The sequence below is a fragment of the Oryx dammah genome, unplaced genomic scaffold (assembly GCF_014754425.2).
Source record: "Oryx dammah isolate SB20612 unplaced genomic scaffold, SCBI_Odam_1.1 HiC_scaffold_2, whole genome shotgun sequence".
Classification (NCBI taxonomy): Eukaryota; Metazoa; Chordata; class Mammalia; order Artiodactyla; family Bovidae; genus Oryx; species Oryx dammah.
In genome coordinates this window covers 146,617,870-146,640,653 of record NW_024070186.1, presented here as the reverse complement: position 1 = coordinate 146,640,653, position 22,784 = coordinate 146,617,870, and the positions used below count along the sequence as shown (strand labels likewise).

The following is a 22,784-nucleotide window of genomic DNA, read 5'->3' as shown; positions in this document are numbered from 1 at the left end:
TTTTTAAGTCTATATGTAGATAGCTCAGCTGGTAAAGAATCTGCCTGCAATGTAGGAGACCCCGGTTTGATCCCTGAGTTGGGAAGATCCCCTAGAGAAGGGATAGGCTACCCACTCCAGTATTCTTGCCTGGAGAATTCCATGGACAGAGGAGACTGACGGGCCCCATCCATGGGGCCGCAAAGAGTCGAACATAACTGAGTGACTTTCACTTAAATATATATACATATATATATTTAGACATATATATATACACACACACATATATATTTAGACACACACACACACACACACACACATATAGGGATTCCCTAGTGGCTTAGATGGTAAAGAGTCTGCCTTCAATGTAGGAGACCTGGGTTCAATCCCTGGGTCAGGAAGATCCCCTGGAGAAGGAAATGGCAATCCACTCCAGTATTCTTTCCTGGAAAATCCCATGAATGGAGGAGCCTGGTGGGCTACAGTCCATGAGGTCTGAAAGAGTCTGACATGACTGAGCGACTTCACTTTCACTTTTCATACACTCATGTCCTCTCTCTACCCCTTACAGCAAAGGAAGAAGGTAGTTTCTATGTCTGGTCTGCCCCGTGTATCAATTCCCTAATAATGTCTCTCCTTCTTTAATCTTCTACCGATCACAGTCACCTTGAGGAAGCAAATTTCAGATGAACGTCAGCGTGATTGTTTCCTCTGTCATCTTTTGTTAGTTCTCCCCCTTCTCCAAAATCTCCGTGTTAGAGTGCCTCAAGTCTCACTCTTGTGTCTTCTATCCTGTATCCAGACTTCCTTCTTTAGTTGTATCAATTGGCCTCATGGTATTAAGGACCATTTATATGTTAAATGCCTCCCAGAGTTATGTATCTCCATTCTAAACCACCTTCCTGAATTTCACACTCATTTGATCCCACTGCCTATTGAACCTATCCACTTGGATGTCTAATAGATAGATCTCAAACGTAACATGTCTGAATCTGTACTTCTAATCATCCTCCCCCAGAGACTCCTCCACTCACCCTTTACCATCTTAACTGATGGCATGGCCAGCCGTCCAGCGGTTCAGGCCAAAAACCTTGGCGTCATCCTGGACTCCTCTCTTTCCCTGACATCTGCATGAGTCTACCAGGAAAACTTCTCAGCTCCACCTTCAGAATGTAAACAGTATAAATGCCTATTTCTCACCATACCTTCTCTGGTGGGAGCCACCTTCAACTCTCATTTCCATGACTGTGATATCCTGGCTGCTCTCCCAGCAGCCATTCGAGCCCCCTAGGGGTCTATTCTAAACACAGTAGCAGACTGAACTCATCTTAAGATGATTAAATGTCAGATCATATCACTTCTCTGCTCAGAATCTTTCAGTGGCTCCCCATGTCCCCAGAGGAAGAGTCAAAGTCAGTGGTTTCTCATTTTATCCAAAAAGTTGATCCTTTACCGGGGCCCTCAAGGCAGTACCTGAACTGGCTCCTCTTTTTTATTTCTCTGACTTCACTTCCTTCTCCCTCTCGCCACCTGGCTCCACTCACACTTTTTCTTGCTGTTCTGTGAACACACGGGGCACACTCTTATCTTAGGGTTGAACTTACTTAATTCAGTTCAGTTCCTCAGTCGTGTCCAACTCTGCGATCCCATGGACCGCAGCACGCCAGGCCTTCCTGTCCATCACCAACTCCTGGAGTTTACTCAAACTCATGTCTGTTGAGTCGGTGATGCCATCTAACTATCTCATCCTCTGTTGTCCCCTTCTCCTCCCACCTTCAATCTTTCCTAGCATCAGGTCTTTTCAAATAAGTCAGTTCTTCACATCAGGTGGCCAAAGTATTGGACCTTCAGCATCAGTCCTTCCAATGAATATTCAGGACTGATTTCCTTTAGGATGGACTGGTTGGATCTCCTTGCAGTCCAAGGGACCCTTAAGAGTCTTCTCCAACACCACAGTTCAAAAACATCAATGCTTTACTTAATTCAAGTCTTTGTTAAAGGTCATTTTATGAATGAGGTCTTCCTCAGTCACCTTCCTTAAGATTGCAAGGTGTCTCACCTCCTACATGAACCCATCCTTTTACTCTACTCCTTGTCCAGAGGGCTTCATTTAACCTTCTAAGATAGCATATGGTTCACCTAAAGGTTATGTTTATTATTTATTGTTCATCCCCTCTTTCTAGAACATTAGCTCCATGAGGCAGGCACTGTTGTCAATTTTATTTACGTCTCAATCCCAAGCATACAAGACCAGAACTGGCATGTAACAGGCACTCAGTAGATATGGCTGAATGAATGAATATCATGACCAAATCTGATTTAATTGTTTTAATACCTAAACAATTAACTTTAAATTCCACCCTGGAATATACTATACCTTTTGCTCACTACAAAAGCAATTCACAATTCTGAAACTTTCCAATTTATGAAGATTATGGTTAGGGTTAATATGACAATGTTAAGACTATGGTATAAGAAAAAAATAGGGGGGATTTTTTTCAAACCTCCCCATTTTACTGGTCAACCCATAACCCAAGAGAAGAGGAGAGTCAGACAGAGACATTAAACCAAGAGAAGATGAGGAGAAACACCCTGTAGATAATATTCCAGATTCGCTTTCCTTGGTAAAAAAAAAAAAGGGGGGGGGGGCATTAAAATTAATTTTTAAAATATTTAAAAATATTCTTTGAAAAAGTAAAATATTTTAATGTGATGTTTTGTATTCTTGGGTCTGAGATTTCTCTTCCACCCATGGAAATGTGTTTTTAAATACTTTATTCTAGTGGCATTATTTATACTGGCAGATCACAGCACCATGTTGCCTTTTCAGTAAATGCGTTGTTCTGGGAACTGAATAATGCAGAAAACATAATAAGCCTTATGGTGGACGCATTTTCATTGTAAAAAGACTAGGTCTTCAAAAACATAATTTGCTTGATTACTTCTCATTTCCTTCATAAAGTCACTAATTAAGCTTTCACTTAAAGGATCAGGAAACAACACAGAGTAATATTGAATGCTTTTCAAAAATCTCTCATTCAGTGGATATATAAAATGATTTCACCCACAGTAATTAATTCACCCTGTGGTAATTGAATAACCACTCAAGTTATGACATAGTCTTACAGCTGGGAGGCCCCATAAATGAGTAGAAAATAATTTAGTCAAGGTTAGTGTATCTCTTGTTGAAAGTGCTTAGTGGGGAACCCTACAGTGAACATTATTACTCTGCACTGGGAGGAGATTACCAAGGAAAGGTGATCTGCCACATTGAACCCTTTGTTGCACAGTGACCTTTTGCAATAGTTTTGTATTCCTGCCACCTTGAGTATTCTGAGTCTTGTTTAATTACAACTATTTTAAAAGCCATCAGTGTGAAAATAAGAATTATTTATCAAGTCTTAAATTTCCACGACTTTTCCAAACCTCAGTATAAAAAAAAAGAAAGTGATTATGTTAACCTCCTTTTTAAAAAGAGGTTTGGATGATACATATATGAAAGGAAATAATATGGATAAAACACAAGAAAAAGGCTTGTCAAAGATATAAAAATTAAATGCCAATGAAAGGAAAACTAGGGATTATAATGTTATCAAGAAAATGGAGATTTGAAGTATCAATACATTTTAGAGTCCCTAATGGTAGTTAGGTAGGTAGATTATTGATTTACTGATTGATTGATACCTGGTAGATAGACAGATGGATGATGATGCTGATGATGAAGTTAGATAGGTAGATAGATAGATAAACAATTTTTTCCATTGTGACTCATGTACTCAGCAAAGGATTTGGTGATATGAGGATGGTCTCTTCCAGTTGTATCTATCTAGTGAAATAAGAAGTAAGTTTTATGCTGAGAGTGAATTTGAGGAGTTTGTAATTAAGGAGAAAGAAAAAAAAAATCATGAAAAAGTAGTCTCGGAGAATGGAGGGGTGGTGAGATGCCTAATGCACAATTTCAGAGCAATGCCAAGGGCCTCCGCACTTAAGAATATAGCCATGCATTTAAAGTGAGATCAGTTGGCACAATTGTGCATTTTTCTCTAAGCATATTAAGCTCCTAGATACAGATCTAGGATAGCCAAAATGTTGGGTTGGAGTTTTGTCAGGCAGTGGGGAAAGAAAGAGATAAATTTAATGATAGATGCACAGAGATCATTTTATTGATAGACCATAAATCTAAGGTGAATGAAGAAAGACATGAAGACAGGAAAGTAGTGATGTCAGTTTAAATTAATCTGCTTAAGGCCATCAGTAAATCAGAAATCCAGGTGAAAGTGAAAGTCGCTCAGTCGTGTCCGACTCTTTGCAACCTCATGGACTGTACAGCCCATGGAATTCTCCAGGCCAGAATACTGGAGTGGGTAGCCTTTCCCTTCTCCAGGGGATCTTCCCAACCCAGGGATCGAACCCAGATCTCCCGCATTGCAGGCGGATTCTTTACCAGCTGAGCCACAAGGGAAGTCCAAGATATATTGGGATGTATATTCTAGAAAGATAAGAAGTGTTGGTTAGATTACAGTGTGGTACCATCATTGGTTACAATAAAAGTGAGAAAAAGACCTTTGAAGACAAAAGACCCAAAGGACTGAGAGGCAGGATCGTTGTTGTTCAGTGGCCAAGTCATATCAGACTCTTCGTGACACCATGGACTGTAGTACACCAGGCTTCCCTGTTCCTCACCATCTCCCAGAGTTTGCCCAAGTTCGTGTCCATTGAATTGGTGATTCCATCCTTATATTAGAAACCAATTAAAGAAGACAATCTAGGTGATGACTTCATTTAACACTTCATGAATTGGAAGGTTTTCATGGAGAGAACAGTAAAATGGAAGAAAGGTAAGAAGCTTTTGTAGGATGAAGAATAAGAACAAAGAAAAATAGAAACAATCTGATTGGTTGGGGCCACACAGTCAGCCTTGTTTGGGTGAAAAGGAGCCAGGAATGTTGAGTATAGAGCCCAGAGTGGGCTTGGTGTTTGGGGATTTTATGACTGGATGTACTGAGTTTCTGATATACCGAGGTTTACTAGGACATGGATGTAAGTTTCAGTTTGCTGATATGGGAGCTCGAGTAGGAGTGGTTAGAAACCCAGTGGTTTCTGGGGCTAGAAATTTATTTCAACAAAGGGGTGTTGAAATCACCGAGAGAATACTATTAATAGAAGCTGTGATGCAAAGAAAGGCAATGAGCCTGATACTAAATCTTCAATAGATGAGATTTTGGAGTAGAGAGGACCACAGATATGGATAACAAGGAGGAGTAGAAAGTAGTATAACCTCTTAGAATGTGCTACAAAAGAGCTCAGGTTCTTAAAGACAGTTGTTTAAAAATGGCCCTGAGAGGAATGGATTAAGACGCGGTACATGTATAAATGAAATAATTGCTCAGTCTTGTAAAGGAACGAAATAGTGCCATTTGCAGAGGATGGACCTAGAGGCTGTCATGTGAACTGAAGTAACCCAGAAAGAGAAAAACAAATGTATATTGCTTATTTGTGGAGTCTAGAAAAATAGTACAGATGAACTTATTTACAAAGCAGAAATAGAGTCCCAGACATAAAGAACAAATGTATGGTTAGCAACGGGGGAAGGTGGGTGGGATGAACTGGGAGGTTGGGATTGACATATATATACTGCATGCATACGTGTTCAGTCGCTCAGTTGTGTCCAACTCTGGATCCCATGGATTGTAGCCCACCAGGCTCCTCTGTTCATGGAATTCTCCAGGCAAGAATACTGTAGTGGGTTGCCACGTCCTCCTCCAGGGGATCTTCCCAAGCCAGGGATTGAACCCAAGTCTTCTGCACTGGCAGGCAGATTCTTTACCACTGAGCCACCAGGGAAGCCCCCATCAATCTTTTTAACAACCTTCTTTTTAAATTAATTTAACAGGTGATAATTATGTTGCAATATATAAATTTATCAAATCAACACATTGTATACCTTGAACTTACACAATGTTAAGTCAATTATATCTCAATTGAAAATATTAATTTTTAAAAAATAAGCAACGAAACTTCATCTATCCTACCAGATATTAATACCATTTAGAATCAATAATAACTAAAATTGGGTATTTGTGATTTAAAAATGATATGCCTTGGTCATTGAGACAGAATAAGTAAATTAAGATGTCTATTTGAAATTGCTATTAAAATTTCTACATGCAAGTCTCTCAGTCGTGTCTGACTCTTTGTGACCCCATGGACTGTACAGTCCATGGAATTCTCCAGGCCAGAATACTGGAGTGGGTAGCCTTTTCCTTCTCCAGGGGATCTCCCCAACTCAGGGATCAAACCCAGGTCTCCCACATTGTAGGCAGATTCTTTACCTGCTGAGCCACACAAAGGAAGCCCAAGAATACTCAAGTGGGTATCCCTTCTCCAGCAGTTCTTCCCAACTGAGGAACTGAACCAAGGTCTCCTGAATTGCAGGTGGATTCTTTACCTACTGAGCTACCAGGGAAGCCCACAAACTCTATAGAAAAGATAACAAAACAATGTGGAAAGCAGGAATTAAGAAGCCACTTGTCAATGACTTGATCTAATCAAAATTTTAATTAGAAAAAATGAGCACTGATGCAAAATACATAAAATAATGGAAGTAAGGAAGCATCAAATATATTAATTAACAAGGAAAAATTCAGAAGTAAATTGATTATGAATCAGATATATGAAAAGACAAATTTTTAAGCTTAGAAACAATATAAAAAAAAAAGATGAAGAACTGTATATTTTGTTAGATAGATTTTAAACTTCAGTAAGTCAATAAGTTATGACCAACCTAGATAGCATATTGAAAAGCAGAGACATTACTTTGCCAACAAAGGTCCATCTAGTTAAGGCTATGGTTTTTCCAGTGGTCATGTATGGATGTGAGAATTGGACTGTGAAGAAAGCTGAGTGCCAAAGAATTGATGTTTTTGAACCGTGGTGTCGGAGAAGACTCTTGAGAGTCCCTTGAACTGCAAGGAGATCCAACCAGTCCATTCTAAAGGAGATCAGCCCTGGGTGTTCTTTGGAAGGAATGATGCTAAAGCTGAAACTCCAGTACTTTGGCCACCTCATGAGAAGAGTTGACTCATTGGAAAAGACTGATGCTGGGAGGGATTGGGGGCAGGAGGAGAAGGGGATGACAGAGGATGAGATGGCTGGATGGCATCACCGACTCAATGGATGTGAGTTTGAGTGAACTCCGGGAGTTGGTAATGGACAGGGAGGCCTGGCGTGCTGCAATTCACGGGGTCACAGAGAGTCGGACACAACTGAGCGACTGAACTGAACTGAACTGAAGTCAATCAGGTAAAAATAACATAACTTACCATTTTGACAAATACTTATTTTAAGAAAGGTATGGAAAAGATAAATAACTTTGTACACTTATTTATATCTTATTATCATTGAGTTGGTGATATTTGGATGGCATCACCGACTCAATGGACTTGACTTCGAGCAAACTCTGGGAGATGGTGAAGGACAGGGAAGCCTTCTGTGTGAGACGATATTTTCACTCCATTATTTATAATAATTAAAAAATTGCTAATAAAAAATAAGTAAATGATCAGTGGAACAATGTGAAGTACCAATAAAGTTAATGAAAAATATGCAACATAATGAAAAAGACTCACTTACAATACAAAGTGAAAAGGCATAACACTATTTTTATATAAATACACAAATGACTAAAAGAAAAGATATAAAGACACATGCTCCGTTGCTCAGTTCTGTCCAATTCTTTGTGACCCCATGGACTGTAGCCCACCAGGCTCCTCTGTCCATGGGATTTTCCAGGCAAGAATACTGGAGTGGGCTGCCATTTCCTTCTCCAGGGGATCTTCCCTACCCAGGGATCAAACCTGTGTCTCCTGCATCTTTTGCATTGGCAGATGGATTGTTTATTAGACTTTGGTGACAAAATCATGGATGATTTTACTCTAATTCCAATTTTCTAAAACGATGTACAATTTTGATAACACCATGCATCTTTCATTACATTTGCTTTAGAGATGTTGTCCTGGATGGATTAAAAAAAAAAAAAAACATTAACTTTCTGCTATGAATTTCTTAGCATCCCTGAATTTTGTAAAATTCTAGACAACTATACTGACATACATGATTAGTGGCATATTTTCACTGTTTAGAGAATTAGAATGATTGGTTATGAAAGAATTTCAAAAGTGCATTTCCAGCTATATCCATGTATCTTTTAAAGATGATTTGACTTTAAGAGAAAGAAAAAAAAACCTATTAAAGTTAATCAGGAATTCTAAAATTGATACCCTGAAAAGTTTATTTCCTAATGAAACCTTTTTATCTGTAAGAAAGTTCACAGTTACACAGTTATTATTTCACAATGCCTTCCCATAGGCGGTACTGTAAAAGATGTTCCATGTTTATTTCGTGATGGATATGATCTTCAAAATCCTCAAAATACCATTCTTCAGCATTATATTATCACTTCATCAAATTCAAAACCTATATGAATGAAAGAACATGGCTTCATATCTTAGATTTTCCTGTTCAACATGAAGCTGTATAAACCAGAGGGAAGCTCACTGAAATGTCCTCCAGCAGTGTTTTTGCAGATGGGAAAATATAAATGCGGTGTTACCGAAGCATAAAGGCACACCATGGCTTCATGAGCAAGAAGGATGCAGAGTCCATCTGTAGGTTCACCTGGTGTGTGCCCCTCAGGGGGGCGGCAGGGAAAAGCTTCAGCACATAAACAACTTAGAATCACGTACTTACATGAAACAGTTCAATGGGAATCCAGCTGCAACTTTCTGTTTTACGTGGAGCGTGCATTGCTTGGCTTGGAGGAATTTTATTATACATCTCTCTGTCTCAGTCCTCCTGGGTATAATGAAGCAAAGGAGTGGGTGTGTGCAGAGGGAAGGTGTGTTTAGACTCAATGGGGGTTACTCCATTTTGTTGTAGAAAACAAAGCTTGGCATAGCCCAGCCTCTGAGGGCCTACGCAGCCTTCTCCACAGAACTGTGTCCTCTGCTGTGAGCCCGGGCCTGCTCAGCCCACAGGAGAGCTTCAGAGTCTTTCCTCACCAGGGTGTCTCGCAGAGGACAGCCCACTCTCTTCTGTGTCTCCATCTTTTTCTGTGTCAGGGGACTCAGTTCTTTCCTAAGCACAGGTAGATGAGTAAATGATTAGAATCACCAAGCTCCTGGTAAAGCAAGCCAAGTTAAAGAGATATAGATGGGAAACGAATCTTTAAAAGAAGTGAGTATACGAATAACTTGGGCTTACCCAGATGGCTCAGTGGTAAAGAATCTGCCTGCCAATACAGGAGACGCAAGAGACACAGGTTCAATCCTTGGATCAGGAAGATCCCCTAGAAAAGGAAATGGCAACCCACTCCAGGCTTCTTGCATGGAAAACCTCATGGACAGAGGAATCTGGTGGGCTAAAGTTCATTCAGAAGCAAAGAATTGGGCATGACTGAGCCAGTGAACACAAGATATGTATAACTGATTCACTTAGCTGTACAGCAGAAACTAACACAACACTGTAAGTCAACTATACTCCAATAGAAATTAATTTAAAATGTTTAAAATACAAAATAAAGAGATGCTAAAAAAACAGTTTGTGTTTGCATATAGGGTAAAGCCCTATGTTTATATTATTAATACATGCATATTGATCAGAATACTAACATAGTCTTATCAGTAAGAGTACAACTGAGAAGACCTGTTGAGGTTTGTTGAAATGTTGCTTGTTCTTCTCTGCCATCTAAAAGTGAAAGCTTGGCTGTTTATTCACATTATTATAGCCCTAGTCTGTGGTTTAGGTTACATTCACAGGAAGCAATTAAGACATATCAATTTCCAACTAGAATCACGATCTTGATGATAAATCAAAACTACTGGCAAATCACCAGAAGGGTTGCTCAGATGTTTCCAAGTGATTTCGTTCTTAAAGACATGGAGTGCTCAAGGAGTACCTCTTTTCCAACCCTGTAGATGGGATGGAGAGCACTACAAAATAGATGTCCATACATAATCATAACAAATGTGGTTTTGTTATATTAAATGTGATTTTAAGACACACTGATGTATATTACAGTAAGTAAATTAAAGAAACTTTTTCTAATGAGATTTGAAAAAGTTTCTCCACCCTCATTTGCAAACCTGTTTGTCTTCCCTTTTGTTTCTTGTTTCTATAATGACTCCATGACCCTCCAAGTTACAGGAGCCTGGTACCAGGCCCCCAATACCTCCATACCTTCTTGCTCTCTACCTGTTTTCCAAACACCCAGTCATCACTGAAGCTCTCAAATGCTCAAGAGCTCCTAATAATCCCCACCACCAACTTCCGTGAGTCCTTTATAATCGCTCACATATGCCACTACGTCATCTCACCTTTTGTTTGGTTCACCTGAATGCATATTGCTGACAGTCACCTTCCTAAAGCATACTCACTAGCATATTCAAAAAATCTCTAAAAGCCGCATATCACACACACCTTTTGTGATAGTCCAAGCCCATCATAATCGTGATACAATTAGATTCCTCAGTATCCTTTCCCATTTCTCTTTTCCGTGTAGTTTTTGCTTTGAATAAAAGCTTTCTCCTCCTTCAGAACTTTTGCTCATCTTGAATTATCCTTTAGTCTTTTCTCTGTCACTTCAACATCATCTTTCCAAGAAATTTGTCTTAAGCCACCAATTCTAAATACTTTGGTCAATAGCACCATTTTTTATAGCATTTGACTTTTCATACACATGTGTCCTCAGCCTGATAAAACTGATTATTGAAGGCAAATATTATGTTGTTGTTGTTCAGTCCTAGGTTGTGTCCGACTCGTTGTGACCTCATGGACTGCAGCATGCCAGGCTCCCCTGTCCTTCACTATCTCCCAGAGTTTTCTCAAATTCATGTCTATTGAGTTGGTGCCTTTGAACTGTGGTGTTGGAGAAGACTCTTGAGAGTCCCTTGGACTGCAAGGAGATCCAACCAGTCCATTCTGAAGGAGATCAACCCTGGGATTTCTTTGGAAGGAATGATGCTAAAGCTGAAACTCCAGTACTTTGGCCACCTCATGCGAAGAGTTGACTCATTGGAAAAGACTCTGATGCTGGGAGGGACTGGGGGCAGGAGGAGAAGGGGACGACAGAGGATGAGATGGCTGGATGGCCTCACGGACTCGATGGACGTGAGTCTGAGTGAACTCCGGGAGATGGTGATGGACAGGGAGGCCTGGTGTGCTGTGATTCATGGGGTCGCAAAGAGTCAGACACGACTGAGAGACTGAACTGAACTGAACTGAACTGAGTTGGTGACTATCTAACCATTATATCCTCTGCCACCCTCTTCTCCTTTGGCCTTCAGTCTTTCCCAGGATCAGGGTCTTTTCCAGTGAGTCAACTCTTTGAGTCAGGCCAAAGTATTAGAGCTTCAGCTTCAGCCTCAGTCCTTCCAATGAATATTCAAGGTTGAGTTCCTTTAGAATTGATTGTTTTGATCTCCTTGCTGTCCAAGAGATTCTCAAGAGTCTTCTCTAGCACCACAGTTCAAAAGCATCAATCCTTCTGTGCCCAGCCTTCTTTATAGCCCAACTCTCACCTCTGTACATGACTGCTACAAAAACCATAGTTTTGACTTTAGGAAACTTTGTAAAAATTATGTCCTCCCCCAAAGTACCCAGCTGAGTGTCTCAAATATAATGGACACTCTATCATTGCTAAATGCCTGATGCCCTTCTCGTTTTTTTTTTTTTTTTCAGTGGCACCACCCCCCTATAATTATGACCATGAGATGGAATACTGTGCAGACTTGCCTCCTCCATACTCCCCGACCCCAGCCCAGCGTTCTCCACCCCCTCCATATCCTGGAAATTCGAGGAAGTAATCCTTCTCCTGGAACAGAGTATGTGCCAATCAGCAATCTTGCCTAGAATAAAATGCCTCTACTCAGAAACACAGAGGAAAGGATTGCCCTAAGGAACACCCTTTTGGGTTGGACAGTATGTCAAGTGGAATGTCCAGGGTAAGAGAAAAGACACAGGATTTCTGTCCTGCTCAGAGCTGATCCCATCTTGGGTATTATGTTGGATTCACAGGGACCACATTTGAAGAGGTCTGCTGATAACAGAAGCACACTCAGAAAAGAGTAGTTCAGTTCAGTCGCTCGGTCTGAATGAGTGTCTGACTGACACAGTGTCTGACTCTTTGCGACCCCATGACCCTCAGCACGCCAGGCCTCCCTGTCGATCACTAGCTCCCAGAGTTCACTCAAACTCATGTCATTGAGTCGGTGATGCCATCTAGCCATCTCATCCTCTGTCATCCCCTTCTCTTCCTGCCCTCAATCTTTCCCAGCATCAGGGTCTTTTCAAATGAGTCAGCTCTTCTCATCAGAAAAGAGTAACACGTAGACAAAACATCAGAAATTCGTGTCGCTTAAGGAACAGATGAAGGAAATTGCAGTGTTCACCCTGAAAAGGAGAAGATTTCTGTGAGATACGAGGCTATCCTGGACTCCATACGGAAACAACTATCTTCTGTAGCTTTACGAGTCAGAACTAGAACTCTTCAGTCTTTTTGTTCATCCACAAATGCAGATCAAGTGCCTGAAAGCCTACTCTGTGCCTTACACTGTTGGAAACACTGGATGGAAGTTGCAGGAAGAGAACTCAGGTTTCAGTATAAGAAAGGGCAGTTGGGGTTTTCTTATTGACCAGATTGCTTTGTGAAGCTCCCTGTCTCCAAGACTCCTAACAGACCCTGGCTGACTACCCAGTAGAGACATGCTCGGGAAGGGAGGGCTAAGTCGAATGCAGATGGGTTCAGTGGGGTTCAAAGCTCTGCTCATGTTTTAGATAGAAGTGAGGTGAATTTCTACATCACCAAGAATGAAAACAACAGGGGCAGTTGAATCTATATAATTTGAGACTTGAAACATAATCCAAAGGACTCAACAGCCGCTTAAAGCTAAGAACTCTTCACTGCTAGCTATCGCCACCTAAAAATCATCTGGCTTTTTGTAGCATATGATCATAATGGTAATTCCAACTGTGAAAAAAAATTCGTATCAAGTTCCACAAGCAACAAATACTTCACTTCAGATTAAAAGATGAGAAGCCAGAATCCCATGGGAATTTTATATCAGGGAGTAAAATTTAGAACTTGACCAGGAAGCTATATAGCAGTTTACAAAAAGAAGAGGGGAAAATGAAGCTTGGATTCTGTTTTGTGTAACTCTGCTCACATGCAACTTGGGCACATTTCTATGTCTCTTATAATGTTTTAATAATCTAGTCTCTTGAAAAGTTATACAGTTAATGGAAAAGTAAGATATTGATGTCAAACTTTTGCCTTTTGCCAAAACCCTAATTTTATAAAGTGTCTACCTTTAGGTGTAAAAGTTTTTAATAAATAATTCTAATATGCCATATTCATTGCTGCAGATGATCTTAACATTTCTATTGTCATGTATTTAAAGTTGTACATTGAGAAAATATTGAGAATAATGAAATTTTTCTGTCACTTTGCAATTAAATCTAAAATGTTTAAGCCAACATTATCAGCATAATTTAGTGAAATCCCAAAATGATGCTAAGAGTTTTGCTGAATAAAACAATCAAAAGAAATGTCTTAAAGTAAAAATCATATTTAGAAAACTCAGTAACTCATATAACTAGCATATTTTACTTTCAAAGACATTGACTGAACCGAAATACAGTCTAACTGCCAGTGAGATCTGAAAGCTAGATTTGTTTTGAATGATTAGCTTGATTTTCAGGCACTGTGATTTTCTTGCTTATGAAGATGGAAACCATTCCAGCATTCCAGCCTGTCCTACCTAGTAACTGAGATTTTAGCACAGTTTTAACAGTACATATGCTTTAATTTCTCTCTCTTCTGCAAGTGTGATCAGACCCAATTACACAGTAGCTACACAATTCAAAGTGTCAGAGCCTCTGGGACATTCAGAGTGATATTTCCCAATGCACCATATATTCCTTAAGAAAAAATGGAGAGGGCAAGTCCGGCAGTAATTGAATTCTCATCATCTTTGCTGTCAATAAATGTTTACTGCATACCACCTATGTTCTGCCAACATTACTCGCATAGGAGCTATTACAATCCACACCATCTCTCTTCTCGGAGTTGTTTTAAGGCCTCCCTTAAGGCATATCACAAACCCATAGACCTCCCACAGATGAGCATTTTTACTATTTGTATTTAGTGTCACAATAGCGTAAATGTGCACAATGTCAGTATAGACTTTTGGAGTTCACTGATTATTTTCATAGATGACACTTCTTGGGGGGAAATAGTATATGATGTGAAAGCTTTGAATTACAGTTATTTAAAAACTAATGTATTTGCTGTGGCCAAAGTGTTTACAATAAGCAATAAAATGAAATAACCCATTATAACAAGAGTTATATTTTAAATCCTCTTGCGTTTATTCTGCCTTATCCTCCATTTCTGCAGATTTAGCCTCATTCATCTGTACAGGAGACACAGGACTGGAGCCAGATAAACTTTATTTTGAATTCTGTCTCATGCCTGAATGATTTGAGGTGTGCGTGTGTGCTAAGTTGCTTCAACCACATCCGACTCTTTGCAACCCTATGGACTGTAGCCAGCCAGGCTCTTCTGTCCCTGGGATTCTCCAGGCAAGAAGGCCAGAGTGGGTTGCCAGTCCCTTCTCCAGGGGATCTTCCTGACCCAGGGATCAAACCCACGTCTCTTACGTCTCCTACACTGGCAGGCAGGTTCTTCACCAATAGCGGCACCAGGGCAGGCCACTTCATCTCTCTAAAATTCCAGTTTCTGCTCTGGAAAATGTATAATAGAATCGACTTTATCAGGTTTTGTGAAAATTGGATGAATGCACACAACATTCTATATATTGTGCCTGGCATGTAGAAAATGTTTTAGAAATATTACCCAAAAATAAATTAACAAAAGAATGGCATAAGGACAACAGCTTCTAGAGCTGTGAGACCAACACATTAGCCACCAGCTACATATGATTATTTCAGTTTAAATGAATGTTTACATTAAACTAAATGGGGGTCTTCCTTGATGGCCCAGTGGTTAGGATTCACCTTCCAATGCAGAGGGTGTAGGTTTGATCCCTTGTTGAGGAGTGAGGACCTCACATGCCTCCCAACAAATGAATGAAAATATAAAACAGAAGCAATGTTGTAACACATTCAGTTAAATCCTAAATGAAAAATGGAATCCCTCAGTCTCACCAGCCACATTTTAAACACTACAGAGTCTCATGTGGCCGACAGCTGCCTTACTGGGCAGTGCTGCTCTAGAAAATCGTTTTTGCAGAATGCAAAGAGGCAGCAGAAAGGAGCTGAAGTAAGAAAAAGCTGCTACAGTCATCTTATCCAGGAGAAACTGTAGGGTTTGTCAGTTAATTGTACTGTCCTTCACAACTGTGTCAGGCCGTTGCTATGGAAGTAAGGCTGTGATCTACAGGAGACTCATGAACAATGAGAGTCCCAGTGATGCTTTCATCAGGACCAGGGCTGATGGTGGAAGAGAGCCCCTGGACCTGGTCCAGGAGTTGATGACACAGGGCCATGGCCTGTTGGAGTCTAATCCATTCTGCAGCTGCCTTGCTCAGCTCTAGAAGCCATTACAGGGGTCTCCAGGGCCACGCACATGTAGATACAGTACTGAAGTGGGTTCCTTCATTACTACATCATCTTCTCACCACCGAATAAAAGCTGCACTCGCCACGCATCCACTTCTTCCCAACTTGTCCTTGTTTAGCCAAGCCCATTTTGCCAATTTGGGGCTGTAGGTAAGAGAGGATCTGCCATATCAGACAAGCTTGAGACCATCAAATAATGGAATTCTGGGTGCTGTTCTTTTATTTTTTAACTTAACTTAAGCCACCCAATACCAGCATGCTAAAACCGCGTGCTCACCTTACTCATCACCGCAGAGGCATCTAAGGACTACTGGATCCTCAATCAGAACCTACCTGAAATGTACAAGTTTTATTTTCTACTTATTAGTCCAAGTCACAAAGAATGAGGCTGCACTTGTATAAGTTCAGTGTTCTTATGGTGCAGCCCCGCAGTGTGGTATAATCTGGCCCAAACTGTGTGGGAAAGGAAAGTAACATAACTAGCTTGAAAAAAGATCTAGAAGTGATTCTGATTTCCACCCTAATCCCAACCCTACCACTGCCTCTTATGACTGGCTAATGTGAAAGAACTAAGACTTCAGAGTAAGAGTTTAGTTTCTCTCATCTCTGTTACCTTCTAAGCTATGTGTCTGAGCCAAATAATTGAGTTTCCATAACTTAAGTTTTGTCCAAAACATGCCCACGCCACCCTTGCCAGGATATTGTTTTTATATACTGTCTACATAAAAACAGTATATAAAATATGTCATAAATATTCGATCTGGTTGGTGACTCAGAAAGACACAAATATATGTATCTATTCTCTTTCCAATCTTTGTCCCCACTTCCAAACACACTTCTGTGTGTGTGTGTTAAGTCACTTCAGTTGTGTCCAGCTCTTTGCAGCTCCAAGGACTGTAGCCCACCAGGCTCCTCTGTCCATGGGATCCTCCAGGCAAGGATACTGGAGCAAGTTGCCATCCCCTCCTCCAGGGGATTTTCCCAAACCAGGGATCAAATCCACATCTCTCATGTCTCCACTTGCAAGCAGGTTCTTTACCACTGGTGCTACCTTCTATAAGCAGGTGAAATAGTTATCCATCTCTGTGTAACAAATTACTTCAAAATTTGGTGCCTTGAAAGAGCATCAATTATTATCTCAGTTTCTATAGGTCCAGAATCTGGGTGTAGTTTAGCTGGTCCTCCAGCTTGGGGATTCTCACAGGCTACAGTCATCTTAATGTGCAACAGAAAAAAGATCTGCCTCCAAGCTCAGTCACTCACATAGTCACTGACAGGAGTCTGTTCCTTGCAGGCTTTTGGACTGAGGGCTTCATTCACTCACTGGTTGTTGGTTATCCCAGTTCCTTACCATATGGGCCTCTCCATAGGGCAATTCAAAATATGTCAGCTTTGTTCCCCAGTGCAAGCCAGCAAGAAGAGCCATGGAGTGAAAGAACCTGCTAGCAAATCATAGTGCTAGCCAGAGGGAAGTCACACACTTAAAACCTAATCTCAGAAGTGACATCCCATCCCTTTTGAAATTTCCTGTTCCTTAGAATCCATTCCCTGTGTCCACTCTGCACAAAAGAGGAGGAGGGGATTACAGGAAGATAAGAGCATTTGGGGCCGTCTTGGCCTACTAGAGCAGGGATATTTCAGCTCATTCCCTTTAAGTTCATTATTTGCAGTTTAGGCAATCTTCCCTCTAACAGGAACGTGCCAACTCAACAGGCAAAAGAATACCAGGGCCATGCTTGGCTGTGATCAAGTTGCTTTTAGGGACCCAGCAGGGATAGAATGGAGCCAGCAGCACTTAGAGGCCCAGGCTAACTGGCTAAGTGCTGCATTCCTGAGGAATACTGAAAGGAGACACCACGTTTGCGTTTCCATGAACTTCGTCTATGAGCTACACTAAAGCCCATCACATCTGACAGGGAATGAAGTAAACGCATACCATGTACCTTATGAACAAGTCTTAACACGGTCCCAGTTCTAACCTCTGTTTTAACTTTGTTCCAAAATAGTTCACCTTCATCGAGAAAACACTTCCAAGACAAGTTTCCAGATGAGTGTACAGTGGATCAAGTTGCTACCTAACCTAATTCTGAATACCTTCACTAAAAATGGAAAACAAACCTGAAGAATGTTTGGAACTGCAGAAACATGTGTTGGGAATGTTTGCCTTCTCTGGGTACATTCAGGAATCACTGGCTTAAAACACTCAACAATGAAGCGCAGACTCTTTTTCATCTTATTTCAGCTCTGCACCCCCTCTTTTTTTTGGCCACACTGTGCAGCTTGTGGGGTCTTTGTTCCCTGCCCATGTGCACTCAGTCACTTCAGTCGTGTCCAACTCTAACACCCCATGGACTGCATGCAGCCCACCAGGCTCCTCTGTCCATGGGATTCTCCAGGCAAGAACACTGGAGTGGGTTGCCATTTCCCCTTCCAGGAGATCTTCCTGACTCAGGGATCAAACCTGCATCTCCTGCATTGCAGGCAGATTCTTTACCCACTGAGCCACCTGGGAAACCCGCTTTGTTCCGCCGCCAAGGCTCAACCCGGGACCACGGCAGTGAAACTGTGGAGTCCTAAGCACTGAACCACCAGGGAATTCCCTCTGCTCTCCCTCCGCTGCCCAAGTCATGAGCGGCTTTTCAGTATGTACCACCAGCCACTCCTTAGTGAAGAAGAGACAGAGGAGTAACTTCCTGAATGAAATCTGGTAGTAAGTAGTAGATGAATAGGAGATCTCATACTGTTTCCATGGCGTGAAAGATGGATAATTTATTTTTTTTTTCTGATTAAAGTCCACAGAGAAACTGAGATCTGATTTTCCTATTTTTACATCTTGTAAGTCAGTATCTTCATTTTCACATATCTTGTGTATTATTTTCTCTGTTGACTGGGAACAGCTTAAAAGCAGTTCAGTTGAAATAGTTGAACTTGAAGTAGTTGAAGTTCAATTCCTTGTATTTTACATGTGAAAACACATGTGGGGACCCATCACCTGAACATACAAACTCTCTCACCTCCTTGCCTGGTAAAACCCCTGCTTATCTGTCCAGATGTAACCAAAGGGCATATATACTTTGAGGTGAGGTCGGCTCTTTTCTCCAAGTCAGAATTAATTGACCCCCACCTCTGCTTCATTTTGTACCTATCTTCATACTCCAAGAACTGTTTCTTGAATATCTGTAATCCCCCGGTGGTGACTATGATATTTGAAAAAAATGACTGAAGTATTATTAAGTCAGCAAATAACACATGGCAACAAAGAAAGTTCAGATAATGTTAAGAATGGAAGGAAAAGAGTTTATATTGAGCAACATGTTCTAAGGGGCTTCCCAGGTGGCGCTGGTGGTAAAGAACCTGCCTGCCAATGCAGGAGATGTAAGAGATGTGGGTTTGATCCCTGGGTCAGGACAATCCCCTGGAGAAGGAAATGGCAACCCACTCTAGTATTCCTGCCTGGAGAATCTCATGGACAGAGGAGCCTGGGGAGCTACAGTCAATAAGATTTCAGAGTCAGACACAACTGAAGCAACTTTAGCAGAGCATATTGCAAAAGGGGTCCATAACTCAAGATATGGCTCAGGGAACTGGACAAAAGGCTACAGTTCTGTGGTTTTTAATTGATGGTTCAAGTCAATCCAGAAACAGCTGGATTGTGTTTTTAAGCACAAGTGAACACATGTTGGCTCAAGTAATTGCACAGGCTCATCTTCACTGACTCAAGACAACATGCCAACACAGGAGAAGCACTTTCATAATTCTTCACACTAAAATTGAGCTTCTCATTTTTTTTACATAAAAGAACACCTGTCAAATATCAGAAAAGAATGGTCTCATAAATCACATTTTTGTAGAATGCATCCTAATATAATGCTGACTTCAGAAGCAGTGTCCCAAGGATTCACCAACGGCAAGATGCCATAGTTTTGACATTACCATTCCTTCAAGGTATGTTGAAAAACCACTGAATATTCTGAAATGAAATGAAAAAGGCCAAAACTGCTGGAAATGGGTAATACAATGGCTATCAGCTTTTGTGCTATTACTATTTAATATAGATAGAGAACAATAGAGTGTTTATCCAGATAATACCATTATGATAAAAGACTGTTTCTCAAAGGAATCTTTCCTAGAAATACCTTACATTAAATCATAATAATAATGATAGTTTGGGGTGAGTATAGGTGCCAAGCACTGTGGTAAGCACTTTATATTTAATTACATTTAATCTTTCAGTCCCACAATGTAGGTATTATTATTATCATCCCCATTTTGCATAAACTGTAGATAGAGCAATTCATAATATCTTTCAGTGAGGATAAACTTTTAATGCTGCAACAAAATATATCCATATCTATTCTTTGCTTGTAAGAATTACCCACGGCTATCTTGGAGCTGATTGTAGAAACTGCCTTTTCGTGAGTTCCAAGTGGATGACTATACATGTTTGAGCAATATTGATGACTCATATCCTTCACTTTGTCCTTCTCTTGCAATTCATCACTTAGTGTCCAACAGTTCCAGCCCTTACAGTACACCATGGCTGAGATAGAGAGAGACAGGACTCTTTCGTTTCTGATATGGCACCTGGCCTCAGCAGACATCTTCACTCATTTATCTCCTAAGTCATGACTCTCCACCTATACAGAAACCACTGTGAATTTCTGGGGATGCTCTGTGTTTTCTTTCAACCAGGACAAAGGAATGAGTCAATGAGGCATTGAGGGAGGTTGTTATTATTGCTGTTGTTTATTCACTAAGTCATGTCCAACTCCTTTGAGACCCCATGGGCTGTGGCCCACCAGGCTCCATTGTTTATGGAACTTCCCAGGCAAGAATACTGGAGTGGGTTGCCATTTCCTTCTCCAGAGGAGATTTCAGACCCAGAGATCAGACTGACATCTACTGCATTGGTTGGTGGGTTTTTACCACTGAAACCCCAGGGAAACCCATTAAGGGAGAGGACACCTGCAAACTGATGTGAACTTCTAATTAATTTTGAAGGGATAGTCATAAATATTGGTAACAATGAATAAAAACTGTAAAAGTTGGTGTCTACATTGTACAGATCTAATATTCCTTTGGAACTGCTTCTTGATTTTCTGTTGCACACTTTTTTTTTTCCAGAAACACAAGATCTCTGTAGAATTTTAAGAGAAAAAATACACTTAAGCAAGAAAATATTGAATGACATTAATAATATGTTAGCATAGTTAAGAAAATATTTTAAAATGAGAAAAAAGCAATAATAATAACCTTCCAGATAATTCTGCATAAACAGAGTTCTATATTAATCAAGAAATAAAATAAGTTTTGCCCAGCACACTGCTATCTATGCCTGAATGTCAAAATTAAAATATTTATGAAGTCTGTGTTTCTCCAGGCCACAGTAATCTAATAAACTATATTTTTGCATCTTGGATCTCATTTGCTACTGTAGGACTTTCATACTCCTACAAAGTACAGCCTATAATTATATTTGGGAGTCCCCAGAGGATACGCCTTACTTCCTTTAAGTTACTAAGCTGTATCTTCCAGTTTCTTTTTCTCTAGGTTCCCTTTACTGCTGTTATTAGCTGGACATTTGCCAACCACTAGAGTGCATGAGGTCACGAGGCACTACCATGCTGTTCAAGACCCCTGTTAAGATCTGTGCTTTGGTTTGCTGTGCCCAGACCCCAGGATTCCTATTATCTCAGAAGCTGCCAGGTTACAGTGTCACTGCCCACTGTTGCAGTGACTGAGCTACCATGGAGAGTAACCCATGGGCTGTATCTGCCTCCAGATGCTGTTGAAGGCTGTTGGCTCCAGGGGCCATTCGAATTTGGACAGACACATACCCTGAGGCCTGGGCCACTGAAAAGACTGATGCTGAAGCTGAAGCTCCAATACTTTGGCCACCTGATGCAAAGGAAAAGGCCCTCATGCTGGGAAAGATTGAAGACAGGAGGAGAAGGGGATGATAGAGGATGAGATGATTGGATGGCTTCACCAACTCGATGGACATGAGTTTGAGCAAGCTCTGGGAGTTGGCGATGAACAGGGAAGCCTGGTGTGTTGCAGTCCATGGGGTCGGACATGACTGAGTGACTGAACTGAATTGAATAAGAGACTAATATGTCTTATAAGGGACTGATAAATTGCTATGTGGCAGCTTTTAAGATGAACAAGCTAATAAAAAGAATTGCATAGACTCAGAGCTATAAGGCACCATAAGATTTTTATGTAATATCTTTATTTCTAAAGTGAGGAAATAGACATAGAAAAGAGAAGGGAAAAAAAAGAAAAGAGAAGAGACCTGTTCAAAATCACTGGTGATGAGCCAACTTGGTGGTGGCAACTCATAGGATCCCAAAGTCTTTGCCCTTACCCAGTGTACCTTGCCACTTCTCTACACAGCAGTTGGTTCTGGTTGTTATTACCATTCTTTTTCCAACCTCAGGGCCTTTGCACCTGCTGACCCTGTTTTTCTTATTGTTCAGATCTCAATTTAAATATCAAACCATAATCCAAGGCTTCCCTGACAACCCGATCTGAGTAAGTCTCCAACTATCCCTTACCATTACTCTGAGTCACTATTTCCTGTGTGTTACCTTCTCTACTCTCTTTCCATACTCCCTGCCTTCATGGGCATGATCCACAATGAGGGGCAGTGGAAGAGGAAGCAACAGGCCTGAGGCTTAGACCAGTTAACACAGATGAAGTAGATGAGATCTTCATCTACACATATCACAGGATCACTAAAGGGCAAAATATAGCTGTGTTGGCACTTTATCTCAGGTCAGGTCACAGTTGACATCATTATCACCACCGCCCGGACCAGGGGTGTCTGGAACAACATGCAGATGCAGTGCCTACAGAGATGCTACTGGCATTTAGTGCAGCACAGAAGACAATCCTGAAAGGAACTAAATTGGGTCATTTGCAGAGAAGTGGATGGACCTAGAGACTGTCATACGGAGTGAAGTAAGTCAGAAAGACAAATCCTGTATATCAATGCATGTATGTGGACTTTGAAAAAATTGGTACGGACGATCTTATTTACAAAGCAGAAAAAAAGACACAGACATAGAGAACAAATATATTGATACCAAGGGGGAAAGAGGGATGGGATGAATTGGGAGACTAGAATTGACCTATTTACACTATTGATACTACATAGCCCAGAGGAAG

The 22,784-nt window shown here is 40.8% G+C and overlaps 1 protein-coding gene across 5 annotated transcripts in view; it reads left to right on the top strand.

Annotated features, from left to right (window-relative positions):
* Positions 1–21,814, top strand: part of CYYR1 (cysteine and tyrosine rich 1) — a 126,932-nt gene extending 105,118 nt beyond the window's left edge. The window contains exons 4-5 of one of the 5 annotated variants that reach the window (XM_040227650.1): positions 8,917–9,124; positions 21,397–21,540. In XM_040227650.1, coding sequence (XP_040083584.1) covers positions 8,917–9,124; positions 21,397–21,406 — 218 coding nt within the window. In that variant the 3' untranslated portion in view covers positions 21,407–21,540. Of the gene's footprint in view, positions 1–8,916; positions 9,125–11,715; positions 14,383–17,620; positions 18,430–21,396 lie in introns of those variants that run through there. The other 4 variants (XM_040227649.1, XM_040227651.1, XM_040227657.1 and 1 more) reach the window with 4 other exon arrangements.
* Positions 21,815–22,784: the final 970 nt, after the last annotated feature.